The 27,221-nt window shown below is 38.3% G+C and overlaps 2 protein-coding genes across 2 annotated transcripts; one reads left to right on the top strand and one right to left on the bottom strand.

Annotated features, from left to right (window-relative positions):
* Positions 1-633: 633 nt before the first annotated feature.
* Positions 634-4,765, bottom strand: RPL3P (ribosomal protein L3 plastid). The gene is made up of 5 exons (XM_078579675.1): positions 4,223-4,765; positions 2,994-3,203; positions 2,148-2,252; positions 1,327-1,440; positions 634-1,013 (listed from the first exon to the last, which is right to left on the bottom strand). The coding sequence occupies exons 1-5, from the start codon at positions 4,748-4,750 to the stop codon at positions 840-842; spliced, it is 1,131 nt and encodes a 376-aa protein (XP_078435801.1). The 5' UTR covers positions 4,751-4,765; the 3' UTR covers positions 634-839.
* A 12,169-nt stretch (positions 4,766-16,934) lies between these two features.
* LOC144706812 (protein EARLY RESPONSIVE TO DEHYDRATION 15-like) lies at positions 16,935-19,450 on the top strand. The gene is made up of 3 exons (XM_078579871.1): positions 16,935-17,017; positions 18,141-18,469; positions 19,134-19,450. The coding sequence occupies exons 2-3, from the start codon at positions 18,160-18,162 to the stop codon at positions 19,286-19,288; spliced, it is 465 nt and encodes a 154-aa protein (XP_078435997.1). The 5' UTR covers positions 16,935-17,017; positions 18,141-18,159; the 3' UTR covers positions 19,289-19,450.
* The last annotated feature ends 7,771 nt before the right edge of the window (positions 19,451-27,221 follow it).

Raw genomic sequence — 27,221 nt, 5'->3', positions numbered from 1 at the left:
GATATATTTCATGAGCTGTATTATGAGAAATCACAATGTTGAAGTATAATGAGCTAATAAATTCAGTGTTATAATGTACCACTTTACAAGTCAATATTTTGAAATCTACTAATTTTAATGCATTATGCTACAAGTTAAACTCAAAAGCTGACATTAACATTAATAATGCACTTCAGCTTTGTCATGAGAAATCACAGCAGAACTGCACTGAACTAATAATATATTACTGGATGAGGTAGTAACTTTAATAAGCCACTTAATGAGTCAATCTTCTTGAAAATTGCTAATAGTAATAAATCCTATTGATTAGTCAGACAGATGACACCAGATGAGTCACTAATTTCAACCTATGACGATAGCTTCACTCCGAGAAGTTGCGAAGCTGAAGTGTAATGAATCATAATCTGTAAATATTAAGTAATTATACTACTATTATCATCTGTGTAATCCATACCAGTATCATTCCAAAGCTCCATATAGTATCTATCAAGTAACAATATCCATGATAGAGATCCTGGTGTAGGTCTTTCTCAAATTCAGAAAAACTTAAAAGAAAGGGAAGAACTGCCCATGGATAGATTGAGAATGAGTTGAAAAACATAGTTGATACAGTGGCAGTACAGGCCTGCAGCATCATCAAAATTGTTTCTTATTTTATTTAAGCACCCAAGATGTTTCCAACCCTTGACTCATTTTAATAGCACAATCATATCCCTTCTCCCACCTCTCTCAAATAAACAAGCAGCTCCCAGACATAAGTTTCTGAGGCATACTTTTGAATGCAACATAAAGAAGAATGGGTATGGTTTGAGAGAGACATACTTCTAAGTCATATATGATCAATCCGCCGCCAAGAAAGGGTCGATATCTCCGAGATCGGCAACCAAAGGCTCCAATTCAGATGATTCTTCTCCTTCTGGAGAAAAGAACGTTGGAAATGGAAGCAGGGTGTTGTCTGGCTTCTTGTATACCGCATCCTTTATGAAAACGAAGTTGCCTTCTGCCCCAGGAACCTAATATAATACATATTAGGTAATTAAATAGAACAAATTAAAAATGAATAAGTAAAAAAATTAAAATAAGATAGTGTATTCTCATTCAGAGGATGAAGATGATTTATCATCATCACTCGTCCAAACCAATAATTGGATGATAACGCTGAGATTTGGGGATGAGATAATTATGATGATGATGAGTTCATCATTGTCTGCCGATCTCAGTTGGGCATCAAAGATCACGATGACATGTGGACGAAATCATCCCAATCTCCCAACCCTAATTAGATATTTATAAAACTAAGTTGAGTGAGAGAGAGAGAAAACACACCTGGCCTTTGACCCACATCAGATTCCTAGCTGGATCTATTCTGTAAACCCACACATTCTTCACCGTTCTTTGCTTTCCACCCATCCTGCCAGGCATCTTCTTCCCCTTGAAAACCTGTGAAAGGCGCGAATATCGCAGGTGATTTATTTCTTATGAAAGATAAACCCCAGCGCCGATTAATGACTCAAAATTCTCAAATCGATATTGAGAAGACGATTTTCATGGCAAAGTAATGAAGTCAACAACCAAACCGCCAAACTCCCAATTTTTGCTCAAATTTTGAGCATGTGAAATCAGGGTAGCATGGACGCATAGCTTATCTAATATCTGGTCATTTACACATTAAATATAGTTTAGTGGTCAGTGGATTAGGATTTAAATTTTAGGATTTAAGGGGTTTTAGGCTTTAGGGTTTAGAATTTGTCGTTTAAAGATGGTTCAGGTTTTTCGGATTTACAGGAACTAGATTTTGGATTAGGATTAGGGATCAAGGTCTATGGTTAAGGATGTTGGGGGAATAAAAAGATGGAAGATTCTTAATTCCGAGAAACCTGATAATAAAAGAGGGATATGGGTCCACGTAGGCCCACTATTGGCCATTTTGGAAACATTATCCCCTGTATTACTTTCCTCACCAATCTATCCTCTCTGTTGTTCTCCTTTGATAAAATTAAGAATACAAGTTAGAGCAGAGTTCGTTAATTCCTATTAAATATCACCGAAATAAATAGCTAAAAAACATCATGAGAAAAACTGCATATAAAGGACAGCCTAAAATGATGAGAAAGATACGAGGAATGAGCAAAAAGAAATTGACTTACCCTGCCCGGGGCATCTCTCTGACCAGTAGACCCAATACTTCTGTGGGACAGAGATGCTCCATGAGAGGCTGGCATTCCGGAGAAGCCCCATCTTTTCATACCACCCTATCACACAATGAACGACGAATATTTTTAAAGGAAACATTACTGCGTCGAGATAAATCTTAAGTGTGTTTCAAAAGGTATATAAGCTTCCAGATTAAGGGTTTCGAATCATAGATTAAGAGCTGGTGAAAAGTTGTCTCAGAGATATTTTCACTCTGCTCCATAATTGAGTGTTTTGAGATTAGGGTTCAGGGTGGTAGCAATCTACAATAGGTGTTTGAATTGCGGGTTTAAATTCCAGTGTTTCTGGTGATTTACAGTTCAGTTTAATGGTTTGCAACCGATTAGCGTCAAACCAGAGGAAATTGACAAGTGACATTGACGATGTTTACGGAAAGTCGATAGTTGCTGCTGCCATCGTTAACCACCGTCAACATTACAGCAATGTCAACCGTCGATAGTTTAAAATTTTCTTAACGTAGATGTCATTGTTAACTTGCGGTGCAGACATTTAATGATAAAGCCACCGGAAGACATATTTATGACTAGATTATCACTAAGTTGATGCTGACATTTGCAGACAGCATCAACAATCTGAGATACCCCATCAACATTCGTCAACGTCATCTCCATCGTCAACAAAGCCAGATAACGTTGATGAGTACTCAACAATACGCCTTGCAGAAGGAGCTGACATGAGAAAACGCAGCTTCTAGAATACTCTCATCATTATTTCTAAAAATTTCAGTTAAAGCAGCTAAACTGTCAGAAAAAATTAAATAAACCAAGAGACTAGGATACCTGAAAACCCTTTCCTTTCGTAATTCCAATGACGTCAACGTATTGGCCAGGAACAAAATGCCGAACTGTGATGGGGGTTCCTACAGGGAGAAGAGCATCCTCTGTGACAGGAAATTCCTTCAGCTTTCTCTTCAGAGGAACACCCTGTGCTCTGAAGTGACCCATCTCTGGTTTTGTCAAATGCTTCGGCTTCTTCTGCCCAGCTCCGATCTGACTAGTCCCATGACGATAAAAAATCGCTCAAAATCATCTCAAAATATTTATTCATTTCAGAATACTGTAACAAGTTTGAATTACATGGATTCATACGATCTATGAGTTACTAGGCCCGATGGAATCACGAGATGAAGATCACATACTATCTTCTGTATTTCAATGTTTAATCGGCGCCTAAGAACTCGTGACATCTCATGAAAAGCTCATAGACCACGAATCATTAGTCCACAATGCAATAGTCCATCAAAAATTACCTCAGTAAGAGTTTTTTATTCAGATTACCGCACCAAGTTCAGACTGCTACGCGCTACATCAACATGAAATACAAAAGACTACGCCAAATAGTATTATTAAATGAAGATCGCTGATAATATTCCATTTTTCAATGACAGATGGGTATCTAGAAACTATAAACATCACATCAAAATGCCCATAAAGTAAGATCCATGCAGCCGAAATCAATTTATGGTAAAATTTACAATGTAATTTTAAAATTCCCGAGACTAAACTAAAACAAAGTTCAACCAAACTTATACGGTACGATCCACGCAATTTACAATGAAATTTACAGTGTGATTTCATAACTTGCAGAAGCTAAGCCAAACTAAACTCAAACTGATATCAAAAAATACGATCCGCGCATCTGTGACGCAATTTATAACGCAGTAAACAGCGTAATTGCATAACTTCCAGAAACCAAACTGAATTAATCTCGACCTGATATCATGAAATACGAAACCACGCATATGCAGTGAAATCTACAACGCAACTTCCACAGCCAGAAACTAGATTAGACTTACTCAAAACTGATTATAAAAATTGCAATCAACAAATCTATAATGCTGTTTCAGAAACACCAGAAACTAAAATAAAATACCCCAAAACTAATTCTACAGAACATCATCCGCGCATAAGCCAATAAATTAAACCAAAAAAACCAATTTAAAACTAAATCAGATTTAACTCTAAGAACACCCTAATCACGAAAGGCACCGGAGAGAGCTCAAGATCACCTGCAGAGCGGTGATCCCTTCATTCTCCAAAGTCTTGACCTGAGAAACGATGTTATCGTCCAACCAGAGCACAGTGATCGGCACCCTCTCGCCCCACTTGTTCCACAGCGCGGTCATCCCGCACTTGATGGCGATGGCGCCGGTCCTCTTCGAAGTGGCGGGCATAACCCTAGTTCGTAGCACCGTTCCGCCCTCTTCTCGAGCGTTCTCGGGCTGAAGGAGGGCTTCGGCGCCGTAGAAACTTCTCTGGATCGAAGAGCTCGGCAGCGGCGCGACTATGGATCGGAGACGGGTCATAAGACCTCTTGAAGCTGCGGCCATGGCGGCAATGGCAGCTCCGACGGACCTTCGCAGCTCGGCTATGGCGTCGCGTTGAGCTCTTCGGCGGCCATGGCGGCGACGAGGGTTTAAGGCAAAGAGCTTGATAGAGTGAATAAAATTATAGTGAAGGGACGGGACGGTACGAAATAACCGGGACGTCACAGGACGGAAATTCGTCCCGGACGAAAAAAACCGTCCCGTCCCCATCTGCGTCACCGTCACGGGCAATACGTCACCGTCACGGCTCATCTGATTCGTCACCGTCACCGTCACGTCATCCGTCACAAGTCCCTCACGGTGACGCGTGACGTGACGGATGACGTTGGGCAATCCCTATCACTCGCGTCCGATAGATTGGAGGAAAACCGGGGACGGAAATTCGTCGCGGGACGAACAGACGGGATGGTTTTCCTAGGACGAAAACCAGGACGGAAATTCATCCCGGGACAAACGGGTGGGACGGTTTTCCTATCGTCGGACGAAAAACCATTCCGCCCACGAGATCGGATGAAAGCCAGGACGGAAATTTGTCCCTGGACGCACGGACGGGATAGTTTTCCTGTCGTATGACAAAAAAACCATCCCGTCCGGAGGTTTCTGCCGATGGACCGTAAGGGATAGACGAAAATCTGTCGGATTTGCTTCCCACAGTTGAGATCTTGCCACATGGCATCTCTTAATCAATTCCTTGACGTTCTTCCATCAAAGTCCCTGCTTTTTTTTGCGTGCGCAAACTGAAGCCGCCCAAAAGTAATTATACTTATGTCCCTCTGCCTCCTGTCTCCTCCATATTTCCCTAAAAACTTGGCTAAGTACATTAAAATTTTAAAAGTGATTTTTTTTTGTCTGGGACGATTGACGGGACGGTTTTTCTCTGGACTGGACGAAACTGGCAAAGTCGAGATGTGTATAATTTTTTTTTCAACGGACGAATCCCTGGATGATCTTCGTCCCGTCCCGTCCATCCACTCCCGGACGATCCGGAACTATAAGATTGAAACAAGGCGGTTATTTAGCTTTCTGGTGTTACTGGCTCAGCGGCCCAAATAGTTGGGTCCAAATCATGGCAAATCAGCCTCATGTTTGTTATATTAATTATCATCGAGAAGGGGATTGATCAAAGTTGAGTGCACCATAAGATACTTACTCTGTGGGTGTAAATATAGATTTTTTAAGCTAAGATGTTGGGAATCTAGTTTTTAGCCCCGATATCGTGGCTAATAAATAATCTTCAAATTTTGTTGGTAGAGTAAATAGTAATATTCAGTTTTCCCTGTTGATATCTGCTGATTATTCCTAAACTATATGGCGATGTCGCGATGTATCTAGTACTGGATAACGGATATGGGAACTGCGAAATCTGAATTTACCAATGTCTGATATTGTCTGATATTGTTAATACGGTACTGATAAGCCAAAAATAGGGGTAAATTTATGCAATTTTAAACCCTTGTCGTTGTCAATTTTAGCTTATACAATAAAATTTATAAAAACTCTACTTAAGATGTGTAGTGATAAGTACGAGTATCGTCCAAGGGAATCTAGTAAGGAATCCAATTGATATTTTCCTTGAATAATTTGAACCTAATTGGGGTTAGTTTAATCTTCAACACAGATTAAATCACCCTAATTAGATGAGAAATTTGGAAAGGGGGGGTAGAATAGATGAGAGAAGTAGAAGAAATAAGGGGCTCTAAATTGAATTAATTGATCCAATTGAAAGGATCAAAGAAGTCAATTAGAGAGATTAAGAAGAATATTTAGATGTGTTTTGGTTGATTCTGTAGATTTGATAATTCAGGAACAACTACTCTATTGAATAATGGAATGGGAAATTCAATCTCCTAGAAAGTTAACCCTTTTATGTTTTTTTATAGTTTTCTTGAAATGCACTTGAATAGCCAGGTAAATCTCTCAATTTCTCCTCTCAATCCTAGTCACGGCTTGTACATGCCGCTCAAGCCAAGCGATTTAGAAGTTCAGACCGAAATTAAGAAGAGCGATTACGAGATTAAACTAACAACATCCAAAATACACCAAAAAATTCAAATACAATGAAGGAAAAAGTACCAAATAGGTTGATCCAAGCTGGAGCTCCTCTCTGTCTTGCAGCAGTGATAGAGCACCATCAAGAATGAGCTCCCCCTCTCAAAATTTAGCTTTTATACTTAGGTTACATGGTAAAAATCACCATTTTACCCCCGTTTAGTAATTAATATTTATCTATCAGTGTAGGCTGGATCTCAATGATCAACCATACAGATAGAAAGAGAGGATCAAGACGAACAGATCCATAAAAAATCATCTCAATCGGACTTCAGGATCAAAAGTTATTAGTAAATCAATTTTAAACCAATTTAATCCATTGGATTTAAATTGATCTGTTTATTCATTTTGTTTTTTAACACGCCATGATGTGTCGCTCTCTCATTGGCTAGCACAGTTTGAATTCTCCTTTTTGCAGAAAAGTCCTTAAAAATCTTGGAATTGCTGCTGGAAGCAGCCCAAAAGTAATTGTGTATATGCCCCTGACGCACTCTCTCTCCTTTGGTTTCTACTAAAAATATTAAAAATATATTAAATAATTGCAATAAAATCCCATAACATTTTGAATCATATCTTTACACCTGCAACCACGACTGAGAGCTGTTTTGAGGGTATCATTGCAACAAAACTTTACAAAAAGGCCCTCAAAGTTCGAAAATAATGTTAATACTCTTTTTTTCTTATAAATATATCTTTTTTCTTAAAAAATGTATTTCTTCTTCAAATAAATCTCAGAAAAATCCTAAAAAATCCTAGAAAATTCCGTAAAATTCTAGAAAATTCATTATTTCATCCCCATAATAATTAAGCTCGAAATTAAAATTTAAACCTGCCATTTTCATTTAAAAATAATTATTTCAAGCTCAAATAAATCTCAGAAATTCATAAAATTAACAGAAAGTTAGGGAAAAATCAGAAATCACTTGGAAACATTAAATTTATGTAAATATATGATAACAACCCCATTTTAAGCTCTTTAAATGCATAAAATTGTGCTAATAGCATGAAATAAAGACCAAATTTAGGGTGTTATCAGGTACCCATCTTGATTATGGGGTTGGATTACAATATCAGGTTTGGTTATTGGATTTTCTAATATATGACATCCAATTGAAATATCAGTTTTGGTTATTGTATTTTCTAATGCAAGTAATTTATCATATTGTTACTAATATATTAATATGTAAACATGTAACTGATGTCTAAATATATTAGTATGGGATATTGAACGATAATGTATGATATTGTCGATGCAGTACTAATATATGATATAATTTTTTGTCTTGATTACGAGGTTGGACGAAAATATTGGTATTGTATATTGGATTTTTTGGTAATGCTTGATTTTTCATATTAAATATTGAATAATTTATTTTATTATTTGTGATAATACTATTAAGCGTTGTTAAGTTATTTAATTCATATGCATGATGATACGAATTCAGTATGTGGTATGTCAACTCGTATTGGCGGAAAATCTGCATGAGAGTGGAGCTGTGTGGCATGCAAGTGTTGATGTGAGGCAGATGTGAGTGGCAAGCAACATGCAACACGTGGGAGTGGCAAAAGAGGTGTCTTCATTCTTTTCCTCCTCGTCTCCTCTTCCTTATGTGTATCTTATTTCTTATCTAGCTTCTTCCTCTCTTTCTCCTCCTCTTCCCTCTTCTTCTTCTCCATCCCCTCCTTCTACATCTCCTCCTTCACCTTCGTCTCCTCCTCCTCCCCTTTGTATCCCCCTCCTTCATCTTCGTCTCCCCCTCCTCCATCTTTGTCTCCTCCTCTATTTCCGCCTTCATTTTCGTCTCTTTCATGTTTGTTTCCTTCCTCCTTCGTGTTCCCTCATTCGACTTCTTCGTGGTCTTCATCTCCATCTCCTCATTATTCAGCTTCTTCTCCATCTCATTTGTCCTATTTTTTCTCCTCCTTCATCGTCTTCTTCGGCTTATTCTTCGTCTCCACTTGCACCTGGTTAGATAGATTTATGTTGAAGCATATGTTACGACAGAAAAAGTTTCACCAACTAACTATATTGCAGATCCTTAGGCAAATCCACTAGCTCTATATATTTCTAGAATCGCAATAAAGTGATAAGCTTGTTCTCTAAAAATGAATGTTGTCCTCTAGGTGGGATACTTATGTCATGAAATATAATTTCATGTGTTGTATCATGTTTAATATTTATTGATAAATATTTGGGTGATGCTTATAAAAATTATGGTGAGGTCATAAAATGGAGATTACTTAAATTTAATATTGCATTTTAAATATTCATGTTCGTATGGTATTTGAGAAGGATATCAACATATTCAAAAAGAACATCATTATTTAGTCACCCACATAGCCATTAGTGTGAATACATAAAGGATGAATAGTGGTTCCTCTTAATGGAAATAGTTCATTCAATTTTTACATATGAAATCATCAACAAAATCATGTATGTTTGTCAATATATCTATCCATGTCACACTTGTGCGAGTTGCCCTTAGTCCTGAGACATCAATGACATATTGTGAACAGATGGTTGGGTTCTAACTATGATCTACGAGTTCCTAACTAGCAGATATCAAGCAGTCTTTTCTTGGATGAAGAAAACACAGAAAATTCATGCAGTGATCTTGGGATTGCCTGCCCTCTAGATAATTGGAGATAGCTAAAGGAAGATGATACACTGAAGTCCTGGCCAAGGAAGTATAAATATCAACAAAGTAATACTCTAATAATTCCCAATTACTTGATACTAAATTGGACGATCAAGTAGGTTTTAATAGTTGATCATACCTTTAGTCGTCTTAGGAGGGCCACTCGTAAGACAGATAAACTCATTCGTACTTTTTAGAGCACAATGTGTAGCCTGACATCCAAGATTCTGGTAACGCAGCCTATCGATTGATTAAATTGAGATATGATTAAATATTATACGTGTTGATGTAATTAATTAATCGTGTTAGAAAATATGGGTTAATCAGGCATTGGAGTTCTTAACTATTTTAGCATATGAGTCTGAAGGGAGACACGCAAAATATTTAGCAAATGTCGTGAGATATACTTGGAGTATAGGGGTTTCATGAAAATTTATATTAATTATAAATAAGATAAATCTCCAAATAAAATTAGAGATGAAAAACTTCCGCGGCTGCCCCTCATTCTTCTCCCTTCTCTAAGTTGATGCCCTACTTTCTTGGTGTGACAAGAATGACATGTGATCCTTCTTGAATCAATTATGGTGGATAAAAAGTCGAAGATCAATAGTATATACTGCGGTGAGACTACATGGATGTTTTTAGAGGTTGGATACTATTGCACTTCACGACAACTTACTCAATTAGCCAAATAGATATTGGACTCAATTCCATGATATGTGATTTTATCACCATTTCTATTTTATTTTAAGGGACCATCATGACTTTTTTTTCCAATGTGCGGATTGTCTACGAATTGTTGATCAGTACTAATTGTACTCACTATAAGTGGAGTCAAATTGGCCCTCATAGGGCTTTCTCTATCAAGTCATCTCCTCAGCATTACAACCACACTTGGAAGTAGAGAAGGCCATGATCTAACAGTGGTTCAGTTACATCAGATCAAACCAGACTGACGATCAACATTTTAGGGTCAGCTGAACGTTCAATCTGCTCTTGATACTCGCCAAAACCACTGAATAATGAAAATTCTTTATTATTATTATTATGTTTGATAAATTGAGGAAAATATACCTCTTCTTCCCTCTATAACTCTTAGTATCCCATTCTTCCCTCTCACTATCTTTCCTGTGCTATAAGTCTTTTGTTGGGGGGAGGGGGGGGGGGAGGAAGAGAGAGAGGTAAGAAAAAAATAAGGTGGTGATTTAGGAACTCTCCTGTTCCTCTGCCACTCGTCGACTCTCTCACTTTGTCCTTATTCCACTATCTCACTGTTCACTTACATCTCAATCTCTCATTTTAACATTCTCTCATTATTCTCGCTTTCTTTATTTTTATTTGAGTATCTTTCTCTTATACTCCTTTGCATATTCTAAAGTATAATATTGGCACCCCACTGGTGGACAGTTTAACATACAAATTAGATAAATTGAACCACAATAATTAATATGTATGAAAATACAGATAATTAATTATGTTTACTGGAAAAGGTTATTGGAAAATTAGGGGCATTGAATAGACTAATCCACTGGCCTAGAGGCTCGTGCACAATTTGTATTTTAGACATTGATAGTGTTATACTTAAAGTTATGGGATTTTATGAAAATTTACCATTCAGTATGATGCAACACGTACGGCCGGGATCGACGGCGCGCGTTGCAACACAGGGCGGAGAAGAACAACACACAGTTTGACGAGGAATGTGGTTGCACGTTTATGCAGAAAACAACGAGAAGTACAGCGATAGTCAAATAGAGCGGCGCCTTGGAAGGATTCCCGTACGCGTCACGTACGATCCGACTCCCAATAACCCGATAGATCGATCGATGGACGCCGTGGTGGAGGGCATCCTCGATCCAACTACCTATCCCAGAAACGAGGAGGTGGGCAGGGAAAACAAGAGGAGCTTCTATCCGGGAACCCGGTATACGGAAAAGATGAGGGCAAGGTCCGAAGGTAGAGCTCGCGAGTAAATTATTGCAAGAACTAATGACGCGCGAGATGGGTTAGCAGCGTGACCTGCGGATGAGAGTCCGGTAGTCGCGGTGGTCGAAGTCGTCTTGTTGGACGGAGCAGGCCGGCACGGAGAGACTGGGGACGAGCTGGGACGATCGTCGGGAGGGCTGGGACGGAGGATCCGGCAGTGGGCGTCCGGGAAAGTGATTGGCGAGGCGCCCCCCGAGCAGGACCGTCGGCGGCAGGAGGGCCCCCGAGCGTGCACGAAGGGCGGGCGCGCTGGTAGCGACATCAGCAACCGAGGCGCGCGGCGGCGCCGAAGTGGGCATCGAGCGGGTGCGACCAGCGGCCGGAGGTGGGCGGGCGCACTGGGCAGCAGCGCTATCGGGCGGCGGCGGCCGAGGCGTCCGACGGTGCTGAAGAGGGAGCACAGGGCAGGTGGGAGTGCACGAGGGGCCGGCGCTCCGGCAGCCCGCGGGCGGAGGTCGAGCGGGCGGGGCTGGCAGCCTGGCGGAGGCCTCGCTCGGGCGTCAGGATGAACCGGCTGGCCGGGCAGATGACTGGCGATTGGTTGGCCGGGGAACCCGGTTCAGGCGTCGGTCAGCAGCGGGCGGCCGGTGTCAGACGACCGGCAACAGTTATTGGCGACGGTGAGCGGCAACGGGCGGTCTGAACGGGCGACGGTGGTGGGCGGACGTGGACAGCGACGGTGTCGTGGCAACGAACACAGCAGGATACGGTAGGAGGGGTCTGAACGGGCGACGGTGATGGCAGACGAGGGCAACGATGGTGACCTGCAAGCGATGGCGGCGGGCGTCCTCTTCTCTTCTCCTTCAAGGGGACTCCATTCTAGCAACTAAAACACTCAATCAACTTCAGAAAATTCTCCTCATTCTAGGGCTTCTCTTCTCCTTTTATAGTGGGAGAGAGGGGACCCTAGGGGAGGCCCGTAATTAGGTAAAACCCCCTAATCGGGCCGTACAGGGCAGTTCGGAGTACGACGGAAGGGCCAAAACACAGAGGCCCTCCCCAAACAAAAACACAACGAAAAAGTTCAGAAAACGCAAGGAAAATAGAAATGGGGACACCTTCTCGTCACGCCGTGTACTTGAACTCTGGGTTCTTCTCGTCGGCTCGAGCTTCGCGACGTGGTTGCTGACATGCTGGCGCGGGTTGACTTGACGCTTCCGGTTGCGGATGGTCTCCCATCACAGTATAAATAAGAGAAGGCCTGGATTAAAATCGCCAAGGAAATAATTCTTTAGGCGTCCATCCCTCTTCTCCATTCTTTAGGCGCTCCCCTCAATTCCTGATGCAATTGTAATGGTGTAACGATGATGACAGATTGACAATGGGCATCATCAAAATGGCGGAGGAGATTAGACATGTCGGGATATGGGATCACACAAATATGTATAGAGATTGGACGCTTGAACAACTCAACATATATCTCTTGAGGAAGTCTTAAATCGGTCATTATAATTTCATTTTTAAAATATCATTGCAATTACATTTTAGTTATTTTTTTGCAAAACCAGTCTTAGTTTCAGATTAATCAGGACTCTACAACTCAACTATTTCAGTTAACGACTATGGAAATCAACACATATGACTAGATCGAACAATATGGTTATGTCTTTTATTAGAGTCACTTTGGATCATCGTGCCCATAAAAGTTTAAAGCATTATGATTAGACCAGGCTGTGCCATCAATAATTTATTAGATGGGGCATGATAAGGTGATAAGTTGTTAATAATGCTCCCCTAGATGTCACATCGCCACATTCTGGAGTCCAAATCTCTTATGGTCGTCATCACCCACATTGCATGTCATCTGGGATTATGAGCCCTTGGTGTTGCCAATGCTCGGGCCGTGTTACCCGTGATGCTTACTTTCTACTATTATGAAAAACAGACGAAATCCAACATCAAGGCATCAATGTGAGCACGTGATTACTTTCTACTGGCCAATCTTAGTGCTTGGATTGATGGTTATCCATAACATGTATGACCAATGGGTTGAAATTTCTACATAGTGGGCTTAATGCCCCATACCCACAAAAATACTTAAGCTAGTGGAAGGTACTGTCTCTCTCCTCACGATAATTGATGTGGAAGGATATGTACTTTAGACTAGTTGTGAAAAGACATTGGCAACTTTGAGTTGTTCTGGTTCCTCAGCAAGGACATATTAATAAGTTTCTTGCTCACATAAAAGGAAACTATAAATATAAACTGTATTTTTTGCTACACAAGAGTGAAAATTTATTTATGTACTTACAGGTCAATAATTCTATCAAATACGACAAAATTATTATATTGTGACTATTAATATCAGGCGAGCATGTCTCAAGTTATCAAACACTTGGAGAATATTTATAAAAAAGTAGAATGGAAGTGTTCTGCAATAATGTAAATGTTACGAGAGACAGCGGCAAAAAGTGATAGACAGAATGAGAAAGAGAGAGACTAAAATAAACCAGGATAGAAAAAGAGAATCCGAGAGAGATTCATAAAGTCTCACAGAGAGAGATAGAGGAATAAACTGTAAGAGTATTTATGGAAATATAATTATGAATAAAATTAGACATGGGTGTGCTTTAGAGAAAGAGTTAAATCAATTGTGTAGTATGAATCCTTAAATGGTATTATACCTCAATTTCAATCATTTTGATTCATTCCACAGTCATACAAGTGATTTGTTAACCTGAGACACAACGACAGTTTGAGCATGTATGGTTATAAGGTGATAAAGATGTATCACTATTATATATTGGGGACCCGACACAAAGTAGGGTGTAACCAAAAAAGGGAAATGTTTCATAAAATAGTTCTATCACTATTATCTATCTTCTAGATTTCATGATTTAACTTGGCACTCCACAGGCTGATAACTTTAACTTATTTATTGGGTTAAATATATTACTGATTAATTATTTTATAATCAATATAGTTAATAAATGAGGTTACTCAATAACTGATATCGGCCCACGAAAAGTTATTAAATATAATGATACATGGGCTTAAGGGGTCACACACATAAGATTAAAAGAATTTGGTGGATATACTTAACCGCGTCTTAAATAAGTATAAAAGTGAGGGACATCCATTCTAGGTGCCCGTGCCAGGCATACCTCCACCTCCTACCCCCGTCTTCTGTTCAACTCAATTTGCTTATCTCACTAGAGTGCCTTGATGATGAGGGGATCTATAAAGTTTTAAATAGAATTGGAGAAGAAGAAGAAGAAGAGGTACAACATTGCAGTCATCATGTGGATACATATAGAGGTAGGGATCATAAATGACTTAATGCCAAAATAAATATGATATAATGTAGCTTCTTTATACGATATTTAGTTTCTAAATCATGTAAAATTGCAGCAAAAATGTAGAAATAATACAATGAACCAATTAGTTCATGAAATATTTTTTCACTGTAATGAAAATAATACAATGAACCAATTAGGCTGAAATTGTTGTACATTGTGTACGATAACATACAAAATATTTTAAATTGGCCAATGGCATGGATGTGTTCAAAGGCTGGACTCATGCACCAGTAAATATCCCTCAATTAAGGCATTGATCAGTCCAATGTGATTCAATTATTGGTTTTATAATGTCATTAGTATTCTACTCTATATTTTCCACCACATAAATGAGTTTTTAGTTTGTATCAATATTGAACTAGTAATAATTGATTAAATTGAACATAAATGCAGAGACATTGATCTTTAATGGACACCTATTTGTGATTGATCAAAACTTGGTCGACAAAACAACACCTGATAATCATATGCTCGACTTGTATGTAAAGCATCTGAATGTGAAAGTACGAAACAAATGGATGAATTGAAGTTATTTTATCTTACTTAAAAAATATGTGATCTTTGAAGGAAATGGTCAATTGGTCAAACCCAATTTTAACATTAAATTTTGAGTATTTAAATCTCAAAAAATGTCAAGCGTAAGTGTCGAGTCTCAAAAATGTCGAACCTCCAACTGACCTCGATTGTCCTTGGACCAGTAAAATATCTTGGTTAAAATATATTGGTTGAGAAACATTTTAAGCCAAAATTTATTTGAAACTCATTTATCGAAACTTTTTTGAAGGAAACCATTTCTCGTAGAATGAAAGTTTTTTGAGAATTGGTGGGGATAAATTTGCATGGTACTGAATTTATGTGGAATTTTTAATAAGCTGGAAGGAATATTTCACAAATTTAATTGTGAAAAATAATCTTATCATATTTACTTTTTATATTCCCCCCTCTATCCTTCTCGTTCTATATTCTCCATCTTCCCATCACCCTCACACCATCTTCCATTGAATTTATGAAGAGGTTTAGTAAAGTTGAAAGGAATATTTCGTGATCTTACCTAATTTTTATTAACTAACGTGAAACATACAAAAATTACCTTCACACATTTTATGCAGAGTCAGACAAATCAGCCATTCGAGCATTCAAAAAATAATCTAATCTAATCTTAATCTTGATGATCCAATGGTGGAGTGTCAACCTGGAAAATATCAACATCTAATCCAGTGGGCCACAATCTTCAACAGATGCTTTAAATTGATCTCTAAGCACTGAAAATAAATAATTGGTTTTATATGTTTTATATTTTTCTAGTTGCAAGTGGCAATTTTAATGACTTAATTTAATTTCTCTAGTCCACCCTCTCTTTCTATATTATATGCCTCTCTCCCTATCACCTTCACACCAACATCTCTCTCTCTATCACCCTCGCACGATATTCTCTCTCTATCTCTAACATCCTCACGCCATCATCTCTCTCTATCTATCACCCTCACAATATCATCTCTCTCTATCTATCACCCTCACACCATCATCTCTTTGTATCACCCTCACACCATCATCTCTCTCTATCACCCTCACACCATCATCTCTTGCTATCACCCTCACTCCATCATATCTCTCTCTCTCTAACACCCTCATACCATCATCTCTCTCTAACTCCCTTACACCATCATCTCTCTCTCCAACTCCCTCACACCATCATCTCTCTCTAACACCCCCACACCATCGTCTTCCTCTCTAACACTCGCACACCATTATGTCTCCCTCTCTCTAACACTCTCACATCATCATATCTCTCTAACTCCCTCACACCATCATCTCTCTCCCTAACACTCTCACGCCATCATCTCTCTCTCTTTCTCCCTCACACCATCATCTTTCTCTCTTTCACCCTCACACTATCATCTCTCTCGCTAACACCCCCACACCATCGTCTCTCTCTCTAACACCCCCACACCATCGTCTCTCTCTCTAACACTCTCACACCATCATCTCTCTCTCTTTCGCCCTCACACTATCATCTCTCTCTCTAACAACCCCACACCATCGTCTCTCTCTCTAACACCCCCACACCATCGTCTCTCTCTCTCTAACACTCTCACACCATCATCTCTCTGTAAGACCCTCACATCATCATCATCTCTCTCTCTCTTTCACCCTCACACCACCTTCTCTCTCTATCACTTTCACACTATCTTCTTTCTCTCTCTAGGTCAATATTGGCAACTATATCCCATAGTATATGGGCCTGGACTCCACGGCCCATCTCCCCTCCCTGAAATATCCGGTCAACGCCGACAACAACCGCGTGGACCCCACCAAATTAACCCGGGGCGGCGACGGGTCAACTCAACTTTCTGGAAACTTTTCGACCGTCAGATCGACATCGGATGGTTGAGCCGCGCGGGCTGTTTCTTTGACTAGCCTCACCTCTTCTACAAAGCTGCACTATAAATACGAGTGACCTTGCTCGAAGAACGAAGCTTTTTTCGACGGTTTAGAGAACAAAGGTAAGGCGTGCTGTGCTACCTATCTACGCCTTCTTCAATTATGCTGTCGATTTCATCCTTTTTAGTACAATTATTGGTGAATTTTCGCGGCGATTTATCGGTTTCGATGGATTTTTTGCCGGTTTTTGTTATTATCCTGTCTGTTGATGGATTTGGGACTCAGGATAAACGAGATGGAAATAGATTCCGGTTGATTTCGGCTGACTTTTTTAATTTTGAGAGTAATCCGCGTTTTTTTCTGATTATTTTTGGGTGTTCTCGTCGGGATTTATATCGTTGTAGTTTGAATTCGTTCTTGCTGCCGACGGACGGTTTGGGATGCCTTCCGGATAATTTCGTGTGGTTTTCTGGGGGGGGGGATAGATCTGGTGATTTCTCTCGCCTTTTTGTTCTTAGAGCTGATTTAATGTTTTTCATCGACCATGCGCATCCGTTGAGGTGAATTTCTGGCCTCCTCGAGCCACGGAAGAGGCGTTGACGAACTGAATATTTGAAATTCCCGTCTGCTGCCTCATCTTTCTCACTATTTCGTCATTCTTCGAAGTTATGAGTTTTTTAATTTCTTTTGTCGGGAGTGAGTGGTGTTTTTATGGCTTGTCTCGGCCTGTCATTGGTGGTTCCTCGTCTTGTCCTTGCTGATTGCTGATAATATTTTTCCAACTCCTATCCTCTTTGACAATATTTTAATCGTTTATCATCTTTTTTTAATAATCCGCTATTTTAATCCAAAATTGAGACCACGTAAGTATTTCCCTTTTTAACTTTTTCTGGAACAATATTACTCATTTAACTTTGAACCTGGAATTCTCCATTTCTTATCCAAATAATTTAATGTTGAATTTATGCCTTCTCAATTAGTGATGTATACCAGTGGTATCCTTCTTCTCGCTCGATCTAATATCGGTTTATTTTTCCAAACTGAGCTGTTATGATACCTCCCTACTTAATTCAATATTGTGAAATCGACTAACAAAGAAAAATATTTCTTAATGCTGAGATATGATTCTCATTAACGCTTAGAAGAGCTTATCAATACTGTTAGCTTTGTGTTTATCAACTAATATGGCTATGATCACACTCTGAGTTCATCTCCTGACTTCCTTGATCTTGTTTTCGATCCCAGAGAAGAAAAGGATCACACAATGGCTATAACTTCTGGAAGAATCAAGTCTACGCTGAACCCAAATGCCCCTCTCTTTGTACCCGCTGCATTCCAGCAAGTTGAGGACTTCTCCCCTGAATGGTGGGAGTTGGTGAAGACCACCTCGTGGTTCAGAGACTACTGGTTCCATGAGCACCAGAAACTGGAAGATTTCTCAGACAACAGCTATCAATTTTCTGAAGAGGATAATGACTTAGCAAATCTGCTGCCTGATACCTTAGACCTCGGCATCCTTGAAGAAGATGGAGAAGAATCTCTTCACCAAAAGCTTACCCATGACTTCAATCCTGGCAAGTGGCTGATTTTTTCTGTTCATAGTTCCATAATATATTAGTTATTGTAAGGTTTTGCACCCGTCAACGGCAATGTCATGGACACGTTGATGAATGGTGTTGACGATGAGTTGACCGGCTCAAGGGTGTTTGATGTTCGCATTGATGGTTGATGACATCATCAATGTCAGGTCAATGCCATCGACCCTTGTCGATGGTTTGCGTTGACGATGAGTCAACAGCAATGTCATGGACACGTTGACGGATGGTGTTGACAATGAGTTGAGCGGCTCAAGGGTGTTTGATGTTCGCATTGATGGTTGATGACATCATCAATGTCACGTCAATGCCATCGACCCTTGTTGATGGTTTGTGTTGACGATGAGTTAACAGGTTCAAGGGTGTTTGATGTTCACATCGATGGTTGATGACATTGTCAATGTCACATCAATGTCGTGCCAAGGTCAATATAAGTGGACATAGTCCAAGGCAGGTGTCAATCGTCATCATTGCATTGACTTTGCCTTTCTTTGGTGGTTGACAATGTCATCGATGTTGAAGATACCAAAAGTCAATATGGGTATTAACATCACATGCCAGTCACGTTGATACGTGCAAAACCTTAAGTGATGGGTTTCTTGAGGAGTTTTCTTTTAATTTAACTCGGGTTTGGTTATTGCAGGTTTGGATTTGGGGTTGGGGAACTCTACCAGGAACCCGAACTCGAGATCTGCAAAGAGCACGGAGTTCAGTCAGACCAGGAAACCATGGGAGAAGCCATCTCGGGCTCTCGGGCCTCGGTCTGGAGCTCGGAGGGTAATTCATCAACCTCGGTGAGGGTTAATTTCTTCCAAAAGCTTCCTTCTCATCATGCCCTGAAAGAAGAATTAGGCGCATCGCATTTGTAGATCTCTTTTGTGCATCTGTCTGTCTTTTAATCTGATAAAAGTGAAACTAGCCCCACTTTGTGAGAAGCATGAAGCTCTTTAACTTGGTTTATATCATGACTGGGATGAAATAGTAGAATTGAATGATTGAAAGAGCAGAGATAGTGGTACAAATTTATAGCTAGTCCATGATAATAATCTTGGAGTTTTTATCAAGGAAGAGAGGGATTTTCGAGGGATCTCGAGAGGTGTTATTCTTCGCTGGCCTAAAGTGAAGCTCGCCACTATTGAAAGGAAAAATTTAAAGAAGGGGTAATAAGAACTTTTTGGCTAGTTTCTGTTAGTTTACTTTAAATCATTGATGTCTACAACAATCACAAAATACACATATGTTTATATTTAAATCCTGAATTTTTTTATTAAATCAAGAATATCACAACATCAGACTGTAGTTGGGTGGTTTGGTTTAAGAAATGCGAGTCTGTACTTGGTGGTTTAATCAATCTACTGATTTATAAGTCACTACTACTGTTTAGTTGATTTTGTTTACATGTATTAAACGACAAAGCCCAATTCTATGAAGTAAATTGTTTTGAACTGATAAACATGTTAAAGCAATAAATATTTATGCTTCTTTTGATCTTGATATTAAAACATTTTGATGAACAAAACAAGGACATTAGTATGAAATCTGATACATGATGTATTCAATGTATAATCATTTTTAATGATATTGAATTGATTAGTTGGTTCGTTTTTGTTAGAAACATCATTGTTTTCCCTGTGGAACTGAGGCATATGTTCATGGTTGTGTCATTGAAATTTTAGCGTGGTATTTTTAATTAAATGTGATGGTTTAGTTTGTGCTGCTATGAATATTCTAATGTTAATCCTCAAGGATGATACTCATTCTAAGGGTATGATGAAGTAATGGAATACCATGCTTTATAGGAGTGATATTGAAATAGTATTTATCATTTTATTTCCACTGAGTTATTCAAATAACAACTACAAACACTGATGTGAGTGAGAAGCAAATCCAGTAGCAATGTTCTTAGCCATGAGGATTCTGAAAATATAGTCAGGTAAACTTTTATGGGAAACAAAGTTTGATCAAGGGTTACAATGATGACTTAGCAAGATATTTATTCTAAAAAATCTTAGTCTGTTAAATTGATAAGAGGATATGTTTGACAAGTGATGAAGCTCTATTACAATGCCAGATCTTCACATTTGTATTCACACAAATGTGACCTCCTCTAGGAAAGGTACAAGTACGATTCATTAGTCATTTTCTATAAAAATAATACAATAAAAATATTTCCCATTTAGAAAGTTTTTAACTTCTTCTATCTTCTATATGAGGTAAAAAATATGATTATTACTCATGGATGAACTTCCATAATTTTCTTAGAGAGAGTAATAATAGTGATTATTAACCTAATACATTTCATGGACATCTTGGCATGGACCTACACTAATAGGCTCCAACCAAGCACTCAAATAGAAGTCTGGCGAGCCAAGCCCATTAATTCTTATTTCTAACATTTAAATAAAAGTAATGCTGGTATCATCATGGAATCAGGGCACTATTACCAATACTTAATGGTGGTAGCATGGAGAATTTGGTTGACTCAGATCATTTTTAGATACAAGTCAAATATCACCCAATCCCTACTCCAGACCTACACATGTCTCTAATCACATTCATTTTAGTGGACATGTCATATGGAGATCTCCAGCTGGCTCAGACTTCTTGGACAATATATTCTACCAGAGAAGCAGTGACTATTGTAGCAGAGCAAGAGGGCTCTGTTATGGCTGCAATGGGAAATAGTTTTCCATACACTGGTGCCAATGGATTTGAATATTACAATAGGTCATGAAGACGGACATGATTTGACACCTCAAGAGATTCCTCTTGAGGTGTCAAATCGTGTTCGTCTTGATGATGAAATTTAGGTTAATATGATACAATTTACATATTTTATTCTCGTTAAATTGATAATCTATGCCTGTTATCAACCATAAAATGATTAAATCCATTTTTAGAATGTTATTTTGAATTTTATGAAATTTTAAGTATTTTAGGGATTCTTCTAATAACATGTTCCAGAAAGAAAAATGTTTAAGTCGTACTATCATTTTTCTGAATTTTTTGACATTCTAATCATAGACACACTGTTTTTGTAAGTCAACATATTTATTTATTTATATTTTTTGGGCTTATATTTAATTTTATAAGAATTTTAAGATTTTTTTTTGTTTTTTATTTCTGCTCGCCATGTCTCGCCGATCGATTTGCCAAATGGCAACCAACCACAAATTATGCTTAATGATTGACATCAACGATCATTAAAAGTAAACCGTTATGCCAAAATGGCATTTAATACTGATGAATCTCCCTCTCTCTTATTTCTTCAATCGTGTGGGTGACATGGCCAAATAAAAAAGGAGGTATTTTCACAATAAATGCAGTGCACATAAAGGCAAATTTGAATTTGAAAATAAGTATTTTATAGATTCTCTCTCTTTTGAATGGTAAAAAATGGCTACACCAATGATGTGTCAGACTCAGGAAATATGGATCTAAGGTCTTTACATTGATCATTCTTCAACACATCACTTAGGTAGGTAATACTCATCATATCTATCCATCATCATTCATCATTCACCACCATCTATCGTCATCCACCATCAACACTTCATGTATCATCAGCCCCATTATGGTCTCATCACGTGCTCTCCTCCCCAACAGTCTAAGAAAACCCTAAACCACTATCTTCCTCCATTTCATTCATCACCCTACTCCTACTTCCACTACCTTCATCATCGCGTCTCATACCTAATGGAAATATATGTAGCCGACAAGCTAATCACACATTCCACATCTTCTTCCATATTTATTAACAGAACATATTCATTATAGTGTGCATGTGATACTTATAAGGAAGTCCATGAATACATGATCAGACTTAGTGAATTATGATGAGATCATAATACGGAGATCATTAGTCTTTAAGCATGTGTTCTAAACATTTCTATTTGAAAGATACGCGAGAAGGACATCAAAGTGTCTGGATAGAATAACACTATCTAGCATCACTCATATGATGAGTATGGCCTGTCCCGTAACCATTAGTGTGGAGACACTAAGGATAGATAGTGAGTGCTCTTTAGTGGAAAGAGTTCACTGAATTGATCTGTACGAATCCCTAAATGGTATTATACCGAACTTTTAATCAGGTAAATTCGCATCACGATTGTGTAAGTGGTCCTTAGACCTGAGACACCAAAGACGTCTTTTGGACAGACGGTTGTACTTTGACTATGATCAACGAGTCTCTAATCATGAGATTCTAAACGGTTTTAGTTCGGGTACATCAAGAAGTTCAAGAAGACGATTGAGTGGTCAAGATGGTATCATCTACCCTCGGTATAAGAGGTGACATCTCAAGGAAAATGATTTGATGAAGTCCTTGGACAAGGTAGTGAAATATCGGAGAAGAGTTCTCTAATGATTTTCGAATGCATTAGTACTAACTCAGAAGACCGATTAGGGTTTAACAATTGACCATACCTTAAGTCATCCAAGTAGCGTCAAGGGGATGAGGAATTATACATACATGGTAACCGATGATGAACATGTTCCATGAGTGAGTCGATACACACTCCTTTGTATCTTCTAGAACACGAGGTGTAGCTTGGCACCCCACGTGTTGGAGACTCGACCTATCGATTGGGTTAAATCAATCCAATATTAATTAATCTATATGATGATATATTTAATTGATTTCAAATGCCAATAAAGGTTATTGAGCCACTGGAGTTGTTAATTAGAATAATACATGGGCCTAGAGGGTCACACGCAAATGGTCTTTTGGACGTCAGAAGATATACTTAAGTTTTGGGATTTTTACTAAAAATACCCACTTAGTATAAATAGGGGAATGCCTTGGATGAAATTCACCCAGGCCAGAATTGTTCAGGGGCCTTCCCCTTCTTCTTCCCTCTCCCAACACCCTTCTCCATGTCCGATGCGATTGGAACGGCGTAAAGACGACGATGGAGAAAGAACGAGGGCTCGTCAATGAGAAGGAGGAAATTCGATTTGCCAAGAATTGCGTGGATACGTCTAGAAGCTGCACACTTGAGCAGCTCGACTCATCTCACTTAGGGATCCAAGAAATCACGGATGCGATCTGTGCAAAGGTACTTCATTTTATGGTTTTAATGATGTCTTTCGATTCACAAATGTCTCTCGCTGCGCATCGTTTTGATTTGTTCATCCAGATCTAGGTCTCCAGAACCCAACAATACCATCATCTCATATACTATCAACTCGTGCAATACCCATCTCATTCTTCTTAAATAATTGTTATCCTTATCTATGGTCACTATCTTCATAAGACAATTACCTCTTACTCTATATGTATCCCTTCTCATCTTCTCAAATTCACCCTATGGAGAAAGTTATTTCCTAACATCTGTTCCCTCTGGAGATGACCCTAGCTCATCACTCACATGTCAAATTATTTATGAGTAAAGGTTTATAAATTTTATTGATTCAGATCAAATCCACAACACCATAATTTTACCATAATTTTTAGTGTATTCTCAGTGCAAATGGAAGATGTTAATATTGAGGACAGTTAACTTCAATTAGGTGATATCTTACTGTTGTGGGTAATGGGTTTAACCAAGAAGGGGATGTTGAAGTTTCAGGGAAGTATTCAAAAGTGGTAGTCACCACGGTTTTGGAAGGGGGGATGCACATAACTTCAATATCGAATAAGTGATAGTCTAGATATTCTTATGGAAAAAGCCTACTAGTTTGTCATTACCTTGGCATAGGATCGTACATAATGTATTGTAGAATTATGCAGGTATGTCATTATAAACCTCCACGATATGACGATCATGCATGGCTTCATATTCATAGTACTAGGGAGTTCTAATGTCATGATGGGAATATAATACCTGGAAACACTTGGCTTATTCTAGTTATTTTCTTAAATTTCATGTTTTTCTAGTATAACCAACCCTCAGCAAGGTATAGATGTCCCCCCTGCAAATTGATCAAGGTGTTTTAGGGCATCAATACATAGATCAAACTCTACCTCGCTACAGAGGAGGAGACATGCAGTGTAGAGATCTATATAGATATGTTACAAACCATTTGGAATGTATTTATTGTCCTAATGGAACTGATTTGGGGTCTAACCCCATCACGCCAGATTGAATATTGGATTGTATTAGCAATGGGAGCCTAGTCTGTGAAAGCTTGTGCCTACAAGTGTTCATATTTGTAGAAGAATGTCGAGAAGTTGGCGCATAAGTTGTTGGAATAAGGCATGATCCAACATTTGATTAGTCAATACTCTTAGTGCATAATAAACAATGCAGACGTAAATTTTGTGTCGACTATCATGCCTTAAACAATGCCACTATTATGAAATGATACCGCATTCTAGTCAATGATGAGGTGTTCAAAGAATCACTAGAATTATTGTGTTCTCCAAGCTTGAATTTGCATGATCCTACCTTCAATTAGAATGAAGGCTGAAGAATAACCTTTAAGGGAATTTGTGTAAAATCCTTCATCTGTTTTGATGTATGTTCAAATTCATGCATGCCTCAAAAGGGGTTGTGATCAACCATAACAGGTCCTCAGTCAACTAGTTGAATCATTTTAAGTGAAGATCAAACAACCATCCAAAGTTATATTAAAATGCTACTTAGTTAGACAATATGGTGAACACGTCAGATCACTAATTTAGGACTTGAATTTCATATGACACGAAGATAAACATATTCTCTAACAGTGTTCAAATATTTGCCTACATTTGACCTTAATTGATTGGTTTAATACCTTTGGGTATTTAAGGCTGAATTTATTGATGATTTAATTAATATTAATTAAATAAAGATATTGCTATCCAATGGTGATCTCTAGAGTAAAATGATGTTTTAAACATACCTAAAATTTACAGATTATTTTAAAGCTGAAATTTTTGGCATAACGGCTAGTTTTTACAATTAACAATTGATACGTATTTTGAGCTTATGACAAAACAGTAAATATCAGAATTCAAAAGTTAAAGAGATACTATTTCATACTGTCTAATAGTAATAGATACATATGACTGTTGGAATATTGACAAATGGCCATTATGCCCATACAAATTTATAAGTCAATAAATATCATTTTGAGCCCTAATTTGAAACTCCCCGTCTCCTTGCTCTTTGAAAATTGCAATTCAAAAGCTAGACAGATCTTTCACTCCCTAAAGCAAATTTCAAGTATTTTTTTAGCATTTATTCAAGAGGATATTTGTTGCTCACATCAATCAGAGTCCATAGAACTTGGAATCATTGTTTTTGGTGCAAGGTGATTCAATATTCAAAGGAAAGAAGGCTGGCCTCTGAATTTTACATGCCCTCGACATTATGAAAATTTGAGATTGATAACACACATTTTAGTAGCTTATTTACATGTTTATTTGTATTATATTGATTATATATGTGTGTTATCAAGCCTAAAATGATTAAATTTAATTTTATGACAATATTTTAAATTTAAATATTTCAAATGAATTTTCTGACATCAAATTGTGAAAGAATATAATTTTTTGAGTCGTAATATAATTTTTCCTAATTTTTTTCGCATTATACTCGAAGAAATATCATTTTTAAATTCAAAGTATATATTGTATAAAAAGTTGTGAATTAATATCTATGTTTTGGAATTATTTCATGGCTCTTTGACTTTTTCAAAAATCAGAGGAGAGATAAAATCAAAGGGCTGAGAATGATTCAAATTCAAATCGCGATACCTGACGATCTAGGATTTTGGGGCTGAAATTTTTTCCAGAGCTTCCTTTTTCTTGCCTCTTTCCATCCATATAGTTGGATTTATACATATAGCCTTGTATTTTTGTAAAGTCTATCTTTGAACTCACTTCCTCCTAGAGAGGTTGATTGAAAGAGACTAAGGGTTTTGAAGGTCCATCAAGGTGTTATTGGTGATTTGGGTGGTTGGTCGAGAAAATGTTACTTAAAAAAAATCATGACTGGAGGGGCTGAGCATCATGGTGCTCAGTTGTGCAAAGTGTTGACGTCAAGGAAACAAAACAAAATGGTACGATTTTGTCTTGATGGCGACGTCGGCGGCTAACCAGAAACATCAAGTATGAGTCATCTTGAACTATTGTTCATATTTAGCATATATGTTTTTTAATAATTATTTATTAATTTTTAAAAAAATTTTACTGTAATTTCTGATGTCTCAGTAGCTTGGGACAATAGGGAAGACTAATGATTGACCTCCAGCATAGTAGTTTGTGAAGCCTCGTATTGGAGATGCATCGCCAAACCTAATTTATTATTTTGATCACCTATGGGCATCACAAAACAATATAATTTGTTCACTGCATGGTTCCATAATATTAGTACAATATTTTTTCCTTTAGGACATGATATTTATATTAGAAGAAAATAGTTTAAATTTACACTTCCTATCAAAATCTAACATATAATCTTACAACTACTATGGAGTACATTATATGTGACATGCTACCACTTGAGGAAGCGGAATCCTAACCTCAAAGCATATCATGCCAGAGAGTGTGGTGCTCATGCAACACCTCGCAAAGCAGCCACAAGACTCCAGTTCCAGATCATCAGCTCACATTTAGAATCTGAGGATGACAACAATGGCAGGCCTGACTTAATTTACAAAGACACCACAACCAGTGTTCTTTATTCGCATCTGAGAAAACCAAACTGATTTAGGCTAGTTCAAAATGAATATAACACAAGCCTTCATCTAACTTCAATTGACCCCACAACCATGCCACACTTTCATGTTAGCCGTGATATGT

This window comes from Wolffia australiana, chromosome 8 (genome assembly GCF_029677425.1).
Source record: "Wolffia australiana isolate 7733 chromosome 8, ASM2967742v1".
NCBI classification, from domain to species: domain Eukaryota; kingdom Viridiplantae; phylum Streptophyta; class Magnoliopsida; order Alismatales; family Araceae; genus Wolffia; species Wolffia australiana.
Note: the sequence above shows the minus strand (reverse complement) of the source record. Positions and strands in the feature narration are given on the sequence as shown.

Excerpts from the sequence above, each read along its gene's own strand:
- RPL3P (XM_078579675.1), bottom strand. The coding sequence starts at position 4,750 with ATGGGGACGGGACGGTTTTTTTCGTCCGGGACGAATTTCCGTCCTGTG. Across the intron at positions 1,441-2,147 it reads AGAGAGATGCCCCGGGCAGG|GTTTTCAAGGGGAAGAAGAT; the intron begins GTAAGTCAATTT and ends CGCCTTTCACAG. Across the intron at positions 1,014-1,326 it reads TGATGTGGGTCAAAGGCCAG|GTTCCTGGGGCAGAAGGCAA; the intron begins GTGTGTTTTCTC and ends GTATTATATTAG.
- LOC144706812 (XM_078579871.1), top strand. The coding sequence starts at position 18,160 with ATGGCTATAACTTCTGGAAGAATCAAGTCTACGCTGAACCCAAATGCC. Across the intron at positions 18,470-19,133 it reads TACCCATGACTTCAATCCTG|GTTTGGATTTGGGGTTGGGG; the intron begins GCAAGTGGCTGA and ends TGGTTATTGCAG.